Source organism: Puma concolor, chromosome E2 (assembly GCF_028749965.1).
Source record: "Puma concolor isolate L17-30 chromosome E2, mPumCon1.1.hap2, whole genome shotgun sequence".
NCBI classification, from domain to species: Eukaryota; Metazoa; Chordata; class Mammalia; order Carnivora; family Felidae; genus Puma; species Puma concolor.
Window position 1 is genome coordinate 55,445,727 of NC_141681.1, and position 15,357 is coordinate 55,461,083.

Here is a 15,357-nt window from a genome sequence, read left to right on the forward strand (position 1 = left end):
TAGACGCCGGGTAGAGGGCTCATGGACACAACAAATGTGATTCTTGCCTTCATGGATGTTCCCTGCTGGCAGCTGTTAGAGGCGTAGCCCCGTAAGTGACTGCGTGATTGAAAATTAAGGTCAGCACCTTAGGGGAAAAGGCCAGGGTTTCCGAAGAAAGGCCACATGGGGGTACATAAAGTCGAGGTGCAAAGGGCAAAGAGGTGCCAGGATGATGTCCCAGGGGACATGCGATGCAGACTGAGACCGGAAGGATCCTAGGAGGAGAAGAAGCGAAGAGAGGAAGGAGGGGTTTTCCGGCAGAAGGAACGGGTGTGTGCAAAGAGCCTGGTGTGGAAAGGGGCTTGGGCATTCGAGGAATGGAGAGAACAATGAAGTCTCTGGTGCCCTGTGGGTGGAGGAAAGAGACCGGATGGGGGCGGGGGAGGGGCTTGCAGGCCGGGCTAAGGCACTGAGGGCCAAGGGAGCCTGCTACCTCATCGGGCTGTGGAGGAGCTCAGGGGCACTGGGGCACTGTGGGTTTGGCCCGCTGTGAAGCAATTCAGTGTCTTCAGGAAGTGGAAGGATACAAAACCAGAAGTACTGGGCTCGAATTTCAGAAAGAAACGCGGAAGATACAGCGCAGAGAAGGCATGGAAGGTGTCTCCCCTCTGACCTTAGCTTCCCTTTCTTCTTTCAAACTCTGTCTCAAAGCACAGACCTGACCCTCTGCGCATGAGTATGCGCGCGCGCGCACACACACACACACACACACACACACACACACACTTCCAGGCACCTGCTTCTGGAGGCACTGCCCCCACAGTTAGCCCCTGCATCTGGCCATCCATTCATGCACTCACTCACTCACTCAGCGCATGTGCACTGAGGCCTCCTGTGTGCCGGGTCATCCAACTGGGCCCTGGCAACCCAAAGCTCAGTGACATGTGACCTTGCCTTCAGGCAAGGCAAGAGACGCTGCAAAACAGATACTGATACACAATCGACCTGATGCTCCGATCCCTGCACACCTTTCGAGTCCCCACTCAAACCCTGTCTCCCATGGGAGGACCCGTCCCGCCCCAGCTTTCATGGGCAGCCGGGGTCTGTCTGTCTGTCTGTCTGTCTCTCTCTCTCCTCTCTAAGCTCCTGCAGTGGGGACCCACTTAGCATAATGACAACTGGTGCCGACTATGTGCGCATCAGTGTCCTGGGTGCCTTAAGGGAACTGACTTTTTAAAATCCTCCCCAGGGTCCCCTTGCACGGATGAAGAAACTGAGGCCCAGAGCAGGCACTTGTCTGAGGGCGCCCAGCTGGAAAGTGGCGGTGGAGCCAAGATTTGAACTCAGGCAGCTTGGCCCTCCACCCGCTACACTACTCAGTTCCCCTGTAGCCTGGAGCCGGCAAAGGATCGCTCCCCCGCCTTGCATTAACCGCCGCGTCTGCTTGCTTCCTGTTTCCAAGCTTCATTCTATCCAAGAACACACGTCAACAGCCCTGCGAAGTCTGCATGTGAGGGCTGCTGGCACCATTTTCCAGAAGAAGACAGGAAAACCAAAGAGAGGCAAACCCCAGTCACAGCAGCCGCTGCTCAGGGAGCACCGGCCCCCCGCACGGGCCGGGCTTCGAACACCTGTCTCATTAGAGCCCCTTGAAGCGGGTCCCACCCTGGTTCTCGGATGAGAGCACCTGATGGGGGCAGGAGGTGCGGCCAAGGTGGCTTGGCCTCCACGCTTCACACCGGGTGGCAGGGAAGACCGTGGGCTCAGACCCCGGGGCAAGTCGCTGCCCCTGTGTGAGGCTCTGTCCCTTCAACTAGAAGATGGGCTCCTGACACGCTTCCAAAAGGCTGCTCCTGCGAGGGGAGCACTCCCACAGGGCCTGGCGTGGCGTCAGTGTCCCCCAAATGCTAGTTTCCACTCTTTTGCCTCGACACCTCCTCCCGAGGGACAGGATCGCCGCAGCTACCCATCAGGCTCCTCCAGAGTGTAAAGGGTGTCTAGGGGCTCTCTGAGGTCTCCAGAGCATTGGAAATTCTAGGCCCTGGAGAACTGTTCGTGCTCGGCCTTCCCGTCCTCGAGGGGTTAGCTCACCTGCCGCCCCCCGCCTCCCAGCCTGGCCCGGCCCTGCCCTGTTACCTTTGATCTTCTCGCCCTTGCTCAGGGAGATCTCCCCCTCCGCTTGGGCCTGGTATGACTTCACGGCCATGAAGGAGCGTCCGGGTACCGCCGAGTAGAGCTTCCTGCGCCTCCCGCGGCTGCCCAGGGAGCCCCCAGGGCCCCCAGGGCCCCCTGAGCCCCCTGCCGGCCCTTCCCTGGGCGTCCCGCTGGAGCTGCATACACAGAGGGTGTGAGAGGCAGGGGAGAGTGGAGGGAGGGGGAGCCTCTGGGAGAACAGGGGTCCATGGGGGTGGAGGATGGAGCATAGAGTGGGGGCGTGGGTTTCCCAGCTCTGGCATCCTTGGGGGAAGAGGGCATTTGGGGGCTCCCTCTGCCTGCCCACTGCTGCCCCCTGGGCCCCTCCTCTGCCTCCTCCTGGCTTCCGGCTCTGCCCCTCCCACGGTCCTGCACGCCGTGCCTGATTCAGCTTCCTGAAGCGGGGCTCTGAATGTGTCATCCCTCAGCTCGCTCACGAGCCTTCAGCGACTCCCAGCTTCCTCCTGGTGCGGGTCCAACTCTCTGCCCGCCGTGCGCAGCCCGCCATGATTTTTCGCTCTCCCTGTGTCCTTGGGACACACTGGCCGGCCACATCCCCCTTGTCACCCTCCTCCAGCCAGCCTGGCCTCTTTACCCCGGAAAGTCCCCTGCCGTCCTCCCCTCTACCCCGAGTGGCTCCTCTGCCCCCCCCCCTCCCCTCCTCTGGCCCATCTCCAAGCTCAGACACCTTCCCCCAAGCCCCTTGCCCACCCCCACCCTGTGTGGCTTCTTCTCACCTTGCCCTGTCTGTCTGTCTGTCTGTCTGTCTGTCTTCAGGGGCTGGAACCAACATTCTATTGGGTTCCCTCCCCTCAGCCCCTGGCATTGAGCAGGTGCTTGGCTAAACTGTTCCATTTGGGGACAGGTGCAAGATTGTGGCTTCCTCCCCCTCTCTTCCTCAGGGGTCTGGAGAGGGATTTGGAGGCCTGAGGGCGGGACCGGGGACTTGGGTGGTTGGGGGGGCCAGCCTGGGTGGGGGGAGTGTGGCTCCGAGGATGGGATCCGGTTGGGTTGGGGTCAGTGGGACCAGGGCTGAGCCTTCCCCTACCTGGGCCGTCCACGGGGCTGCCTCTTGGCCTCTTCAGGGTGCCTCCCGCGGGATGGGGAGCGGGCCCGGGCGCCCCGGGGGCTGCTGGCACTTCGGAGGGTCCCACTGCTGAGCTTGGTGCTGGGGGCCGAGGGCTGCGACTGGCCCTGGGGCCCTGAGGTAGGGCCGGGGGCCCCAGAGGACGAGGTCCCCGGGGCGGCAAACACCATCCAGTCAGGCAGGGCCATGCTGGTATCACTGTTGGCCCGAAGCAGTGCCGGGGGCACCGTCAGCCCTGCGCCTGGGGGTCCCCGTCGCCGGGCTGCGTACTTGGGGGACTCCTGGAAGGGCACTGAGAGGGCACAGTGGCAGGGGACAGAAGGGGCAGGGGAGACAGGCAGGCGGAGGGGGTGTGCAGGCAAGGGATGATGGGGGAGAGGCATGAAGGGAGAAAGATGTAAGACTGGAGGTCTGGAATCGCCCCTCCCGCTACTACTCAGACGCTCACAGTCCGCTGACCCCCCAGTCCCCCCATGCACCCCCAAGTACGCTAGGTTCTCCCCTCAGCCCCACCTCCCTCTCGCTCACCCACATCCTGTTCTCGATGGTTTCGGATCAGCTCCCCCAGTTCAAAATTGCCAGCGATCACAGCCACCTGGAGGGAGGTGGGGTGGCCCAGGCAGAGGGCGGGAAGCACTGTGAGGTCCCCGGCCAGCTGCACACACACACGGCCCCCCGCCCCTGCCCCTCTCAAACCTGGACCCCCGCAACTGCGCCCTCCGTCCTCTCCCAGACCGCCAGCCTCTCAGCCAGCACTCCTACCTGCCTGCCTTCCTCACCCCCTGTCTCCTCTGTGCCCCCCACCAGCCCTGACAGCTCCAGACCTGGAAGGGGGTCTGTCCATTGTTATTCTTCACATCCTTGTTAGCTCCTCGATACAGGAGGATCCTAGCACAGGTCTCCTGTGGGCGACGGCCGGCCGGTGGCACGGGGTGGAGGGGGGGGGAAAAAAAGAAAGAAAACCATTAAAGTCACCAGGAGCAGACGCAGGCACTGTGCTAAGAACTTCAGGAACAGCCTGATCTAAACCTGCCTTGCCCGGGACAGCAGTCACTTACTACCGGTGGCTCAAGAGCCCTTTAAATGTGTCCCGTCCAAACTGAGATGAGCTGCGTCTGTAAAATACAACCCACGCTGCAAGAACATAGCACGGGAAAAAAAATCCAAATGTCTCTAATACTTCTTCTATTGATTCCAAGTTGACACGGCAATATTTTGGACACCATGGGCCGAGTAAAATAGGCTACAAAAATCCACGTTACCTGTTGTCTTCCTTCCTTTTTTTAATGCAACTCCTGGGATACTTAAAATCACACACACACACACACACACACACACGCACACACGACCCGTGTTGTTTTCTCCCGGGTGGCGCTAATCTAAAGCCGGGTTTCTGGACCTCAGCGCTACTGACATTTAGGGCCAAAAAAAGAATCTTCGTAGTGGCGGCTGTCCTGTGCATCGTAGGACGTCTAGCGGCATCTCTGGGCTCTGTCGCTAGATGACAGTAGCACTCTCCTCTCCGGCTGTGAAAACCACGGAAGGCTGCACACACTGCTCAGTGACCCCTGGGGGACCGGGCTGTTCCAGTTGAGAGCCACCAGTCTAAACCTCACGGAGGGCTTACTGTGCTGCGCGCCAGGTGCTCAGCACTTCCCCATTTTACAGACGAGGAAACTAAGGCATCAAAAGGTCACACGGCGGTTGCCCATCAGTGGTTGGATCTGAACGAAGGTTTGACTCTGGAGTCTCTGCTCTTCTCACACACTCTGCTGGACTCAGAAGAAAGGGGACAACGGGGGCCGGGGCCGGGCAGTGGGGGGTAGGAATGCCATCCACATACAGACCAATTCCCTACTGATGCGACCATATCACACCCTGTCACGCTTCGATCAGACCCAGTGCCCTGGCCATGGCCTCGAGGCTCCCCCTCCACCCGATCTGCCTGCCCTGGCACCCCCAGCCTCACCAACTTCGTCTTCTGCCACCTTTCTTCGCTCCCTATGCTGCAGTCACACTGGCCTCCTTCTTCCTCTGACAGGCATGCTCCTGCCCCAGGGCCTTGGCACCTGCCGCTCTCACTGCTTGGCATTCTCTGCCCTTAGATTTCCACATGGCTCACTTTCTCGCTTCATTCAGGTTTTTGCTCAAATGCCACCTCTTCCGAGAGGGCTTCTCCGGCTCCCGCGTCAAAAAATAGCTGCCGATCACATTCCCTGTTTTATTTTGATTTATTCATTTTTACTTATGCGATGCCCACTATACGCCAGTATTAGCTCATTTTCTTCCTAACACGGTCTCCTTGAAATTACGTTTCTCTTTTACCTGTCTCCTTAGCATCTCTCCCCCACCATATGGTAAGTTCTATAGGTGCATGATTTTGTCCGTGGCACCCACCAGCTGGATTAGTGCCCGGCCCGCTGGAGCTGTTCACTCAACGATGGCTAAAGTCCTTCACCCTCTGTCTCGGCCTGACCGAACCCAACCTGGCCCCCAGCTCGACTCCTCTCTCCAGCTCCCCCAGATGCAACTCAACCAGCAAAGTTAGCTCAGGTAGTTTTCTGTGTGTGTGTGTGTGTGTGTGTGTGTGTGTGTGTCCAAGTGTGGACATGCCGGTCCCAACTAGACTGTTAATTTCCGCCACTGACATGTGTTTTCGCGTGTCTGTCCGCCTCCACTGCCCCCTTGCCTAGCACGGGGCCACAGCACGTCCAGCAGCCCAACCAGCAATCCACCCTGCTCCTCGACGACCTCGATTTACTGGTGTCCTGGCACTTATCTTACAGTCCCTCTGTCCCCTGCAATACTTACAGTATTGCCCTTCCTCCTTTACACATCTGCCTCTTTGCCACACGCGAAATCCCCCGATCCGCCCCGGCCCGGGAGCCATGCCGTGTCTGATTCATCCCACGTCCGGACGCACAGTAGGGACTCAAGAGACGTGCACGGGACGTATGAGGATGAAGGGAGCCGAGTCATTCCAAATTCCTTTGTTCAAGCCATTCGTTCATTCACTGAGTCATTCAGTCTATCTCAGAGCCGACACCTGTTGAATATTCTGAGGGGGGCAGGGTGCTGTCTTGGGGCAGACTCAAGGTGGCCGGTTCGCAATTCATTCATTCACTCACTCACTCATCCAACAAAGTCCCTACTATGTCCCGGGGCCTTGGGACACAGTGACTGATCAGACTTAGCCCCCACCCTTGAGGAGCTTCCAGCCTAAACATGGACCTGACCTTCACCACCAGGGGACGGGGGGGGGGGGGGGGGGGGGGGGGGGGGGGGGGGAGGGGGAGGGACGGGCATGTCAGGAGGCCGGAGGAGGAGGGAGGGAGGAAATCTGTCAGACCCGGCTCTGGCCCTGGCGAAACTTAAAGTCTGAGAGGGAAGACAAGGGAGAAAAGCAGACGAAGAACTCTGTCAAGCACCGATTCATTAGGCATCTTGCCGAGAGCGAGCACAACATTCACCCACGTGATCCTTTGTACGGTAGGTGTTACCGACCCATTTCACAGGGAGGGAAACCTCAAGGAGGGAAAATTAACTGGCTCATCCGACCCCCTGAGGGTAATTGTTCCCACCCTATAATTCTTTACACTGCATCTTCCCCGTTCAAATGAATGGTACGGTTTGTGTCTCCTGACTGGATCCTGACTGAGAGTGGTAATGACAATGACGTTGCCTTCTGGGGACGAGCGCTTAACGTCCATGATGTCTCATCGCCTTCAATCAGCCGCCCTACCCCCATTTCAGGGAGAGGACGGAGCCTTGGAGAGGGCACGGCGCTTATCAGGGGGACCCCGGTCTGCCCACGGGACATGCACATAAGCCGTGCCGTCAGGGAATCTGGGCTCAAGGCCGGTGTCAGGGAGCAGGAGAGACGGAACCACCAGGGAGGGGCAGTGACAGCACCGCATTGGTCGGGTTTGACAAACACTGAGTTCTCTCCCGGCAGCGCAGACTGCTTGCTGCCACAAGGCGGCACGTGGCTACCTGCCACGTCCCCGGCACTGCAAGTTCTGATGCGGCAGAAGGGGCTGGCGCTGTCTTGGAAGGCTTCCTGGAGGAGGGGAAGAAGGGCTTGACAGACCAGCACCTGTGCGCCAAGCCCCGTCTTCCCAAGTCCCCGAGGCAACCCTCCGAGGGCAGGAAGCCCCTACAACAGGTGGAAAGACTGAGGGGGCTGACCCAGGATCACCGAGGGCGGGGGTCACAGCCGCAAGGGGGCAGGTACACGAGGCCCCTCCCGGCCCTTTACTGCTCACCTCCACTCGTGGCTCCTGAGGTGGGGACTGTCCACCCGGCCCCGAATTGCTACAACCCGCAACATGCTCTCGTCCCCCTCAGGGCTGTGGTCTGGCCCTTCCTCTGTCCCCTGCGGTGGCCCCCGCACGCACTGCACACAGTAGGTGCCTCCTGATGCTCTCTCCTCTCCACCTGTGCCCACCGCCGAGAATACCCTTTCTCGCCTTCCTACTTGGCTCACTCCCACTTCTCTTAGCACAGGTGGCACATTTTCCAGAGAGCCACCTCCACCCCAGGCCCAAGGCCGAGCCCAGATCTGGCCTCCCCCGGGGACCTGCATTCCCTGGGACCTCCCTCTGAACACTCTGGATTGTGACAGGAACGTCTGTCTCACTCACTGCTTGGTCCTCAGCATCCCACTCTGGGCCTGACATGGGGAAGGTGCTCAGCAAGTATCTGCTGAGCGAATGAATGAATGGATGAGTGAATGAATGGATGAGTGAATGAATGGATGAATGGATGGGTGGATGGATGGATGAATTAATGAAATAGTGAAGGGACAGAGGGCAGGGAGGCTAGAGTCAGGAGGAGGGCCTGGGCGGGCTCTGCCAGAGCAGACCTTATTGTAGAGGGCGCAGATGTGCAAGGCCGTGTTCCCCGAGGCATTCTGGGCTCCCGGCTCAGCCCCATAGAAGAGCAGGTGTTCCAGGTGCTGAGAGTGGCCTCGCTGGCAGGCCTGGGGAGGACAGGAAACCCAGGAGGCCGGATCAGACTCTCCCAACCATGGCCTCTGTCTAGATCCTGAGTCCAGGAAACCCCTGTCCTTTCCTCCTCTGTTTCCGCCCAGGGACCCGGGCCATCAGCTTCACGAGTCATTCCAAGACCCAGGCGTCTGGATAGGCTCCTTGAGAGGTTCAAGAGACCACCGCCCACCCATGCCAGAGATGGAGATGTCCAATCCTGAGCCCATGCCCTCTTAGAGCCCTGGTGCTGACTCCCTCACCTTTTTCTCTTTGGGGCCCATACTCCCACCCCCATACTCTATGAGGACCCCAGCACCTAGATCCCCAGCATCTGGATCCCCTTTGCACCAGACCCGATCAGGGCCCAGGTGCCCCCCATGCACACACCGCGAACCCCTCCTGGCCGAGTCTGGAGCACCTGGTGAATCTCCTGCCAGCCGTTCTCATCAGCTATGCCCAGCTGGGCCCTGTTGTACAGGAGCAGCTCGCAGCAGCGGGGGTCGCCCCCCACCATAGCCGTATGGAACAGAGGGGTCAGGCCTCGGCGGTCCTTGTAGTTGGGGGAGCCCCCAAGGTCCAGGAGTGCCTGAAGAGAGAGACCAGACAGAAAACGGTCACACTGGCAGTACTGGTTTGTTCTGAAGGGCCAGTCGGGCAGGGAGTCGCGGGTGACCCACACTGGCCAAGGTGGTTTGGGAGTCTGCATGAATGCCCTTGTCTGACCTTGAGCCTGGCCCTTCCCCTCTCAGGGCCTCTCCCACGAAGGGAACAATGAAGGGGCTGGGAAGATGCCTCCAGAGGACCTTCCCACTCTGACGTCCTGCCCAACCTTCCCCCCCACCCCCGCCCCTCCACCCCCCGCCCCCCACCCCCCCCTGCCGAGGCTGGCTTTGGATGAGCCACTGAAGGAGTCTGGTGCCTCAGTGCATCACAGCAGCCGGATGGTTGGAGGGCCACCTGAGAGAACAGAATCTGGATGCAGGAGGACCCCTGGCTAAGCAGGAGGTGTTGTTAGGATCAGGATCCCCGAGAGTGGGACGCAGAGGGAGACCCGGGATAAAGGGTTAGCTGGGACCAAGGTGAGCCGCGCCAGCCATGCTGGGGCGGCAGCGGCGGGGTGGGGGGGGGGGGTGTCTCACTCGAGTAACAGCTCCGGGCACAGCGGCCGGTGGAGCTGAGCATCTTTAGAGGGAGGTGTTGGCAGCAGCCCTGTGAAGACAGCCCACAGCCTCGCTGTCCACCAGAACCTCTGCGGTGACGGAAGCAATCTACGGCCCCTTGTGGGCTCCCGAGCGCTCGAGCGTGCTACGGCGCCCGGGGAACAGACACGTTCGCCCTAACTCGTTGTAGTTAATTGAAATCCGAACGGCCCCCGCGTGGCTAGTGGCTACTGGGTTGGACAGCACGGGTCTGGAGGCCGGGGGTGCGGGGTGAGAGCAGGAGCTGTCTTGGGGGGAAGGGAGTGCACTGGGGGTACATATAGAGGGTTTGTCAGTTCCAGGGGCATAAAGCCAGATCTTTGTGGCTGGTGTCCGCATTTAGGGGCTTCCAGAAAGAGCTGGAAAAGGGAAGGGAGGGTCCATTAAACTGGAGCATCTGTGAGTTAGGGTGTTTCTCAACAGCGATGTGTCTTTGCGGGGGGCGGTCTATCCTGACCTGTGTATGAAGAGGGAATCACGTGCCATCGGGTGGCGGTGGGGTGGGGGAGGAGAGAGGGAGAGGAGTTTAAAATAAGACCATGTAAGTCCCCTCCATGTATGTATCTTGCAGGTATACGGTGCGTCTGGGAAAGTGCATTTTAGTTACTGAACAGGGCGAGAGGCTGTGTTTGCAGGGTGTGTGTTGAGGGGTCTGTGTCTGGAGCTCACTCTGTATTTTAAGGAACACAGGAGGGTCTACACTTCGGGGAGACTGAGGCAGGGCTGGTGGTGAGCTGGATCAGAGGGTACAAGAAGGTCTGGGTGTCGGGAGAGTAAAGGTATCATGATCTACTGGGGCCCTTCCAGGGGAAAGGTCCGTGTGACAATCAGCTGTAGGGTGGGCATCCCCGGGGGTCACCAGAGGGTCTCGGGTTCCACTGGAGGAGTGACAACAGGCGGGGGTGGGGGGGGGGACTGTGTGTTTGTCAGTCTATGGAAAGGGGCTTTGTATTTGAGACACGAAGAGAGATTATTTTTAACAAACCTAAAGACCTGAGGTTCGAGAAAGAACAAACGGAAAAGGGAGAGGAGTCTGAGGAAAGAGCAGAAGTGGCATCCCCACGGGGACGGGGACGCGGCAGGGGACATCCAGGAGGCGGGATGAGAAGCAAAGGGGAGGTCAGGTGGCTTCGTGGGGTCAAGGCAGATGAAGGGGAGGAGGGGGCGGGTCTGGGGCAATTAGCTCACTGGCTTCAGCGTACTGGGGGAGACACCGAGTCTGGGGGCGGCTCCCCGGGGTCTGGCACCTCACCGTGAGAGCCAGGCAGTGACGGGCACACGCGGCCTTGTGCAGCGCGGTCATGCCATCCCGGGCCCGGAAGTCGATGTGGGCCCCTCCCAGGCACAGGGTTCGAATCACCTCTACGGAGCCTTCGGTCTGGGCTGCCAGCGTCAGGGGGGTCTCTGAGGGGCAGAAAAGGCCAGTCACGCGCAGCCCTTATGGCTCGTTTCTCGGCTCCCCACCTCTTCCAAAGCCCCTGGTTCTCCTCCTTACCTCCCGAATCCGAGTCATGATAATTGGGGTCCAGCCCCTTGTCCAGCAGCCTTGCCACCTTGTCGGACGTCCCGAGCTGCACGTATTCCAGGAACTTCTTCAACCCCGTCTGAGCCATGGACAAGAGAGAGAAGACAGGCCAGTCAGGGAGCAAGGGGAGAAAAGCTGGGGTCTTGAGCAGCGCTGTCCAGTGGAAATACACAGCGAGCCGCGTGTGGCACTGAAAACTCTCTAGTAGCCGCCTTTAAAAAAAAAAAAAAGAAGCAAGGGGCACCATTGGTCGCACGGAAATTCGTTTTGACGACGTATCTCTTTAACCTAACATATCCGCAATAGTACCGTATCGACAGGTAATCCATAGGCAGTGTTTTAACGAGACGTTTTACGTTTTTGGGGGGGAACTGAGTCTTCGAAATCCGGTGTGCATTTCACACTCGCAGCGAGGCTCAGTTTGGGCCTGCGACACCGTGTGTGTTCGGGAGCCGTGTATGGCCGGTGGCTCCGGGAGTGGATGGCGCAGGTCTGGAGGGATGGAATATTTGGGGGGGCGACAGAGACAAATGCATGGTGGGGGAGGGGTGGGGGGGAGGAGGGGACAGGGAGGCTTTTTTCCCAAGCGTCAAGAATCCTTCACTTCACCTCGGACTAAAGCAGCTCCCCCCGCCCCGCTTCCTCCCAGTTCTTAGGGGACCGGGGGGAGGCACCGGGGACATATGGTCAGAGTCCTGGAGGGCAAGATAGCCAGATGTGGCTGGGGGCGGGGGACATCCCCGGATCTGGGAGAGGTTTAGGCTACGGAATTGGGGGGGCCACGGGCTGCGTATGAAACAGCACTGAGGCAGAGGGACACTGGGTGTCAGAGTTCAGGCCAGAGGGTGGGGGGCAGGCAGGTGCCCTGTGTGGATACGGGGGACCCAGAAGACGAGGAGGGAGCATCTAAGGATGAAGAAAGCGGGAGCCAGGGGCCTGGGCGGGGGAATGCAGGCCAGAGAGGGGAGTTGAGCCCCCAGGGTGGAGAGAACACGGTTGGCATCTGGGGCCGTCCCCAACGCCACACAGCATCTCAAGTTACTGGGGGACCCTGGCAGAGGAACAGAAGGGGATCAGGGAGTGTTGGAGGGCCGTTGGACAGAGGTGAGAGAGACAGTGGGAAAGGCTCCAGGTCTCTGTGGGGGGGCTGCTGCGGGGTAGGGTTCTCTCACCTTCGTGTGCAATTTGGCCAGCTGCTTCTCATCCAGGTTGGTCTGTTTGTAAACCCGGGTCTTGTATCGGAACTGTGGCCAGGGGTGTATGGCGGGGAGAGACACAGAGACTCAGAATCAGGGGCCTGGGGAGGAGGCTGGGCTCCTTCTGAGCCGGGGGCAGGGGGGGGATGGAGGGGGAGGTGGTCAGCTCAGGGTCAAGGTGGAAAAGGCCCTGGAGCCTTGGCTGGGCAGGCAGAGGAGTGCGGGGCTGCTGTGGAGTATGTGGACCGCAACCCCTAACGTGAAGGAGTAGGGAGTCTGGACCCCACACAGAATGTTCTAGAACACCTACTGTAACTGTGAATCCTTTCCCACTTTGAAAGGCGAGGAGGAGTCTGGGGCAGGGAAGTGACTTGCCCAAGGCCACTCTGTTGGTCAGAGGCAGAACGGATCGTCATTTGAACTCAGGCCTCTCTGACTCTAATGCTTAAAGGGATCTGGAAGAGCCCACTGGGTTTTCCCTTGCCAGGGCCTGACCGGGAGAAAAATGGGGCATGCCTTCTCTCCCCTGCGGCCAGGCTGGGAAGGCTGTGGGCCTCACCTCCAGGTAGGGCACCCCCTTCTCAAAAGACTGGGGGTACTCTCGAAGCAGCCGCTCCTCCTCCAGAAAGTTGGCATCGCGGCCGGAGGTGGCCGGCTGGAACAGACCGTAGTTGAGCACATCCTGCAGGCTCTCGCTCAGGGCGCAGAGCACCTGTTGCTTGGCTGTCCAGATGGTGGCATCAGGGTTGAAGCGGAGACATTTCTGGTTGAGGAGGTGACAGGGAAGAGCCTGAGGTGGCTTGGAAAGGGCCTGGGGGTGATTCTGGGGACAGGAGGGGCAGCTGGGGGAAGCATGTCGGGGACCTGGAGATGGGGCCCAAGTGGGAGGACACCCAGCACCAGCAGCCTCGTCGTGTGGGCTTGGGGCCCTGTCCCCCGCTGGCCGGCAGGCAGTCAGTCACTCACTGTCTGGTGCAGGTCCGGGATGCCAATCCTGAAGACCATCATGCTGAAGTGGGCGTCGTCCGGGACAGACATGGAGCGGCCCTGGAGGCCTCGGGTGGAGGCCAGACTACCAGGTGCCCCGCTGCCCTGGCCCCGGGTCCCCCGGGGGCCTCTGCTGGGCCCGTCTGGGGAGCTGTCGGACTCTGAGCCCCCCTCGGGACACTCGCTGGCACTGTGGCGTTCCTCGTCCTCGCTTGACGCGGGGCTGTGGGTCATCGTGGGGCCACGGGGCGACAGGGGACAGCAGCATCACAGGCGGCTGCCGGGGCCAAGGGTGGCTGTCAGATGAGGGACCCGGGACCCCTCGGAGGCCACAGGCACCCTCACGGACAAGTGGTCTAGGGCAGCCGCCCCACATGCCCCAGGTCGGCAGGAAGGAGGCTGGACACACCCCCAGATACTCCAGCTGCCTCTGCTCACACACAAGCCCATCGCTGCCATGCTTCCAGCACGTCTCCTTCCCTGCCCTTGGCCCTGCTCGCAGCCCCCCACCCCTCCTGCGCCCCACTTTGCCGCTGACCCAGCATGGCAGTGTCCCAGAAACCGCAGAATCACCGCGGGAGCTACTGGCCCACTTTGGCAGGCCACGGAAAATGCAGCTAAAATTAGCTGAGGACAGACAGGTGGACGACCCACCGGCATCCTACCCTCCTGGCCCCAGCCTGGCCCCTCACCCGAGGCCCTCCCGCCGTCCTCCTCCTCCTCCTCCTGGCCAGCTGGCGGAGGGGGCTGGGGAGAGGCTGAGATGTAGTAATGGGGGGACGGAGGTGCCGAGAGCCTGGGGCGGCCGAAGTGGGAGCCGCGTGTTGCTCGGGAGTGGTGCCCGGCAGCGGGTGGAACCGGTGACTTCACCGAAGTGTGGCTGACAGCGTGTGCAGGGGACTGCTGGGAATCGGTGTCCCAGGGGAGCAGGGGTGCTAAGATGGGGGTGTCATGGGGCAGAGTATCATTCGTGGCGTGCCCCCAAGGGAGCCACGAGGGGTGGCCTAGGCAGGTTGTTGGGGGCATCTCGAGACGGGGGTGGGTGGGTGGGGAGACTGGCCTGGGAGGGCTGTCTGGAGACCGTAGTGCGGTGGCCTGGGTCAGCTTAGGGTGGCTGCGGATAACCTGTGGGCACATTTGAGGACTGGCACTACAGGACAGGTGGCTGGACATTGCCCGGTACAGGTGGATCCACTCTGAGGGAGACTGGGGGTGGGGGGGGGGGAGGCTGGGAGGGAGGCTAAGAAGTGGGGTGCCGGGCTGGGGGACTGGGGTGGGAGGTCATCTCCAGATCCCCACTGTTCTCTCCCGAGGTGGCCTTAGAAGCCTGGGTCCCAAATGGGGTCCGCCTCCCTCATCTCCCTGTCTCCCACCCCAGCACCGGAAACCAGAATGTCTGGTCTGGTCCCTCCCCCCCACACCAGGCCCAGCTCCTGCACCGTTGCCATGGAGATGGGAAGCAGTGGAGGGTACTGCTGACTTTGGGGGAGTGGGGATGGGCTGGGGGGGTTGGGGGCGGGAAGACAAAATGAGTGTTCGGGGAGGACAGTTCCAAGAGCTGTGGGTGAGCGAGCAGCCTAACCACCAGCCGGCCGACCCCTCCCCCATGAGTGGCCCGGCTGCGAAGCCCCCTCCCTCTCCAGGTACCCAGCGGAACTGCCCCACCTTGGCCTTGCGGAGCACCCCCTCCCTGCCAGGCCTCCTACCCGCCGGACTCCACCTCCCACCTCCGGGCCTGGAGCCCAATGCCACTCCCCCTCGGCTGACCCTGGCTGACCCCGGCTTCAACCGGGCACTAATGGGGTGGCCAGTGGGATGAAAGCAAAGCTGGCCCCGGCGGCTCCCCCCGCCGTGCGGCTGCCCCCAACCCCCCAGACCGGCTCCGGCCCCTCCCCCTCAGGCCCGAGGGAGGGAGCGGGCACACTCCGCCGGGGCGGCATGAATCAAACGCTCCGCGGCTAAGAATAGCTGGCACGCAGCTGGTACTGAGACGGGCTGAGGAATCGGCGGGGGGGGGGGGGGGGGTGGTGGAGAAGGGGAGAGAGGGGGTGCCCTGGAGGGTGCGGGGGGACAGGGGGCGGCTGGCGTGGCCGAGAGCGGGGCCCGGGAGAATGAATGGAGGCGGAGAGAGGCGGGGAAAGGCGGGGAGAGGAGCCGGGGCTGGGGCCGAGAAACTGGTGGGGGAGAGCCCTGGGCCGGG

At 61.0% G+C, this 15,357-nt stretch overlaps 1 protein-coding gene across 1 annotated transcript in view; it reads right to left on the reverse strand.

Moving 5' to 3' along the window:
• SHANK1 (SH3 and multiple ankyrin repeat domains 1) overlaps positions 1-15,357 on the reverse strand; it is a 44,680-nt gene that overhangs the window by 28,583 nt on the left and 740 nt on the right. The window contains 11 exon segments of the mRNA XM_086690546.1: positions 2,119-2,312; positions 3,224-3,554; positions 3,791-3,857; positions 4,087-4,164; positions 8,127-8,243; positions 8,669-8,836; positions 10,702-10,853; positions 10,945-11,053; positions 12,147-12,218; positions 12,730-12,933; positions 13,137-13,434. Of these exon segments, the coding sequence (XP_086546672.1) occupies positions 2,119-2,312; positions 3,224-3,554; positions 3,791-3,857; positions 4,087-4,164; positions 8,127-8,243; positions 8,669-8,836; positions 10,702-10,853; positions 10,945-11,053; positions 12,147-12,218; positions 12,730-12,933; positions 13,137-13,391 (1,747 nt within the window). The 5' untranslated portion in view covers positions 13,392-13,434.